The sequence below is a fragment of the Chrysochloris asiatica genome, unplaced genomic scaffold (genome assembly GCF_000296735.1).
Source record: "Chrysochloris asiatica unplaced genomic scaffold, ChrAsi1.0 scaffold00829, whole genome shotgun sequence".
NCBI classification, from domain to species: Eukaryota; Metazoa; Chordata; class Mammalia; order Afrosoricida; family Chrysochloridae; genus Chrysochloris; species Chrysochloris asiatica.
Window position 1 is genome coordinate 1227 of NW_006409347.1, and position 2985 is coordinate 4211.

Consider the following 2985-nt stretch of genomic DNA (forward strand, 5'->3'; position numbering starts at 1 on the left):
TCCTGTGTCCCATCCACAACCTTGTGAGGTGAGACATTCCCACTAGAAAGGACAAGCAGACTGGAACAGCTACAGTGACAGGAGATACATCTTCAAGATGAACCTGACCTATACTCAGAGTGGTAGTTACTCTAAATACCAACAGAGAGGGAAAGAGTCTTCACATCAAGTGTCAATGCTATCCCCTCTGTATACAGGGTAGATAGGGACGGGCAACTTAGACATTGGCTACCTAAAATGAGGGGGCAATAAAGGCACAAAATGACTGGCTTACAAGGTATCAAGAGGGAGATTAGTTTAAGAGTATGGGGGAACGAAAAAATCCCCACTGAATAGCTGTCATCTTGTCTAGATTGGTCTGGTGAAAAGAGATGGGGAGAAGATTATTAAGATTCAATAGTGAATATTTGTTATCATGACTAATAGTGACTGTCACAATTATAAAGGTAGAAGTTTTGTAACAAAAACAGGGGAGTGGTTAATCTTACAGTCCAGAAACAGAGGACCCTAGGACCATCAAGAGAGGAATGCACAAGCAGAATGAGGGGCCTTATCCAGAGAAGCAGCAGCACCAGAGATGGAGGCAGAGATGGGGGCATGGAGAGGGGGAGCAGCTGAGGACTCTAGATTTATGGACTAAGAAGAGAAGAACTAAGAGCTGGTGGCCAGGAGGCAGACTTGCAGAATGTGCCCTTTGGAGGTGTAAATTATTATATATGCCTGAGTAGTTTTTTGTTTTTTAAAAAGCTAAAGTGGATAGAGAGAAATACTGTGAACTGATGGTACATATAGGGCATTATAATCAATGTAATGAAACAAGGTATATGATTTGTTGAATGTAAAACTGATGATATGCCCTGTAAACTTTCACTGAATCCACAATAAAAACCTTAAAAAAAAAATATGTATAACAAAGAAACCAGTAGCACTATAAAAAAATAAAAAAAAAAAAAAAAAAATGACAGCAATCACTTAAACCTACTGAGAAATACACTGAATATAAATGGGTTAAATTCAGCAGTCAACAGACAGAAAGAGCAGAATGAATAAGAAAACATGATCCTTCAATATGTTCTCTAAAAGAGACACATGGAGACAGCCTAAATCCCCACAATAGAAGGATGGTTAAACAAAGTTTGGTACATACACACAATGGAATATTCTGCAACGTTGAAGAATAATGATGAATCTGTGAAACACCTCATAACATGAATTAACCTGGAGGACATTATGCTGAGTGAAATCAATCAATCACAAAAGGACAAATATTGTATTTGACCAATGTAAAAATTTTAATAAAAGCGTTTTCTTAATAAAAGAACAATCTATGATGTTTGCTGAAGTGGGGATGGAGGGAGGGAGGAAAAATTATTTATAGAGGCTGGAGGATATTCACATGTTAACATGGGTTAAGAAGGAGGTTAGCAGAGGAAAGAAGTAGGTAGGAGACACAGAGAGGAAGGCAATATTAAAGAGAATAGAGGTAAATACCATTAACTGATGGTACATGGAGGGGATTGCAATCATTGTAATGAAGCAAAGTATATGACTTATTGAATCTAAAAATGATGATCTGCTCTGTAAACCTTCACTCAATTCACAATAAAAAGTTGTTTTAAAAATTAAGGAAAAGGCAAACTCTGGGGATGGTGAGGGAGGTAGTGTACCAGGCGGCAAGTGGTTGTCCACGAGATGAATTTATTCCGGAGTCTACTGTGGAGTCGATATGAGCTCCCTGTTCGCAGTCAGGGAATCGTTCAACTTTTCCTCAGGACTGGGGCCCTTGGGGACTAGTGTGGTAGGAAGGGAAGGAGGACTCCTCCCCCTGACTTGTTAAATGCCTTCATGTGGGGTCCGACTCTTAGCGACTCTGGATGTTTCTGAGGAGCAGCTGGTGGGTTTGAACCACCAACCTATGCTTAGCAGTCCAGTGGCTATCCTACAACCTGGATAAATAGTGATGCAGTTATCGCTGCCTGAGGACACAAACTTCAACTGACTCTCCTTTTAGGGATTATTTGCTACTTTAAAAACTAGGACCGGGCTGTGGTTCCTTCTGTTGTGCAACAGGGTCGCTATGAGTCCGTACTGACTCGATGGCACCTATCAACGACAAATGCAGACGCGTGGCTCCGCTGGACAAGCACTGACTGGACAGCCCTTAAAACACACACAGACTTGCGTAACTTTATCGCCACTTGTAGCCCTTACGCCTGGGTTCTGGAGGGCACTGGTTCGGGTCTCTGTGGCTAGGGTTCGAGTGATCTGTGGTTATGATGATGTCTTTGAGTCAAGATTTTGGTTCTGTTTCAATGTGAAGCGGTCATAACCAAACTTAAGAATTCTTGACTATCCAAAGTTGTTACTTTACCCCTGTGTGGCCGATTTTGAAGATAGTGTGATTAAAAACAAATAGTCTTGTTTAAATTAGATATTAATTATGTGTCTGAAGTTTTGTAAAAGAAAAACAGTACAACAAAGAAGGTTAAGAACTAATCGCAGCCAAGTGAAGTTCATAGAAATTGAAGGCTTACTGAGAGAAATCAAGATTTTTCCAGATGAAGAACCCTTCAGACTCCCCTGTGACTTTACCCTGCACTCCGCAGGCCTGCGAGACGCCACCATCTCCCCACATAAATAGTTCAAGAAAACAACCTATGAGCGCAGCACTTCGAGAACGACTAAGGAAAACAAGATCATCATTTCCTTACTGTTACAGTATAGTAGAAGGACTTAAAGTAGAGATTAAAGAAAGTGACCCAATTGTTGCAGAGAAACCATTGTCTTCAACAGAAGAAAACTGTTTGGAATATCAAGAAAATTTTAAACATGTAAACAATGAATTGGAAGAAAGTATATGTTTGAAAAGTACCTTCAAGAATATCAGTGCAGAGGAACAAACAAGATGGCGGATCGGGTGGACGTATAGCAGAGAGCTCCGCCAACAACAACACAGAATACCTGACCAAGCAGGCTCAGGGGATG

The 2985-nt window shown here is 40.7% G+C and overlaps 1 protein-coding gene across 1 annotated transcript in view; it reads left to right on the top strand.

Moving 5' to 3' along the window:
• Positions 1 to 2534: 2534 nt before the first annotated feature.
• The window catches only part of LOC102812652 (swi5-dependent recombination DNA repair protein 1 homolog), a 4498-nt gene continuing 4047 nt past the window's right edge, over positions 2535 to 2985 (top strand). The window contains exon 1 of the mRNA XM_006877999.1: positions 2535 to 2917. Coding sequence (XP_006878061.1) covers positions 2559 to 2917 — 359 coding nt within the window. The 5' untranslated portion in view covers positions 2535 to 2558. The remainder of the gene's footprint in view (positions 2918 to 2985) is intronic.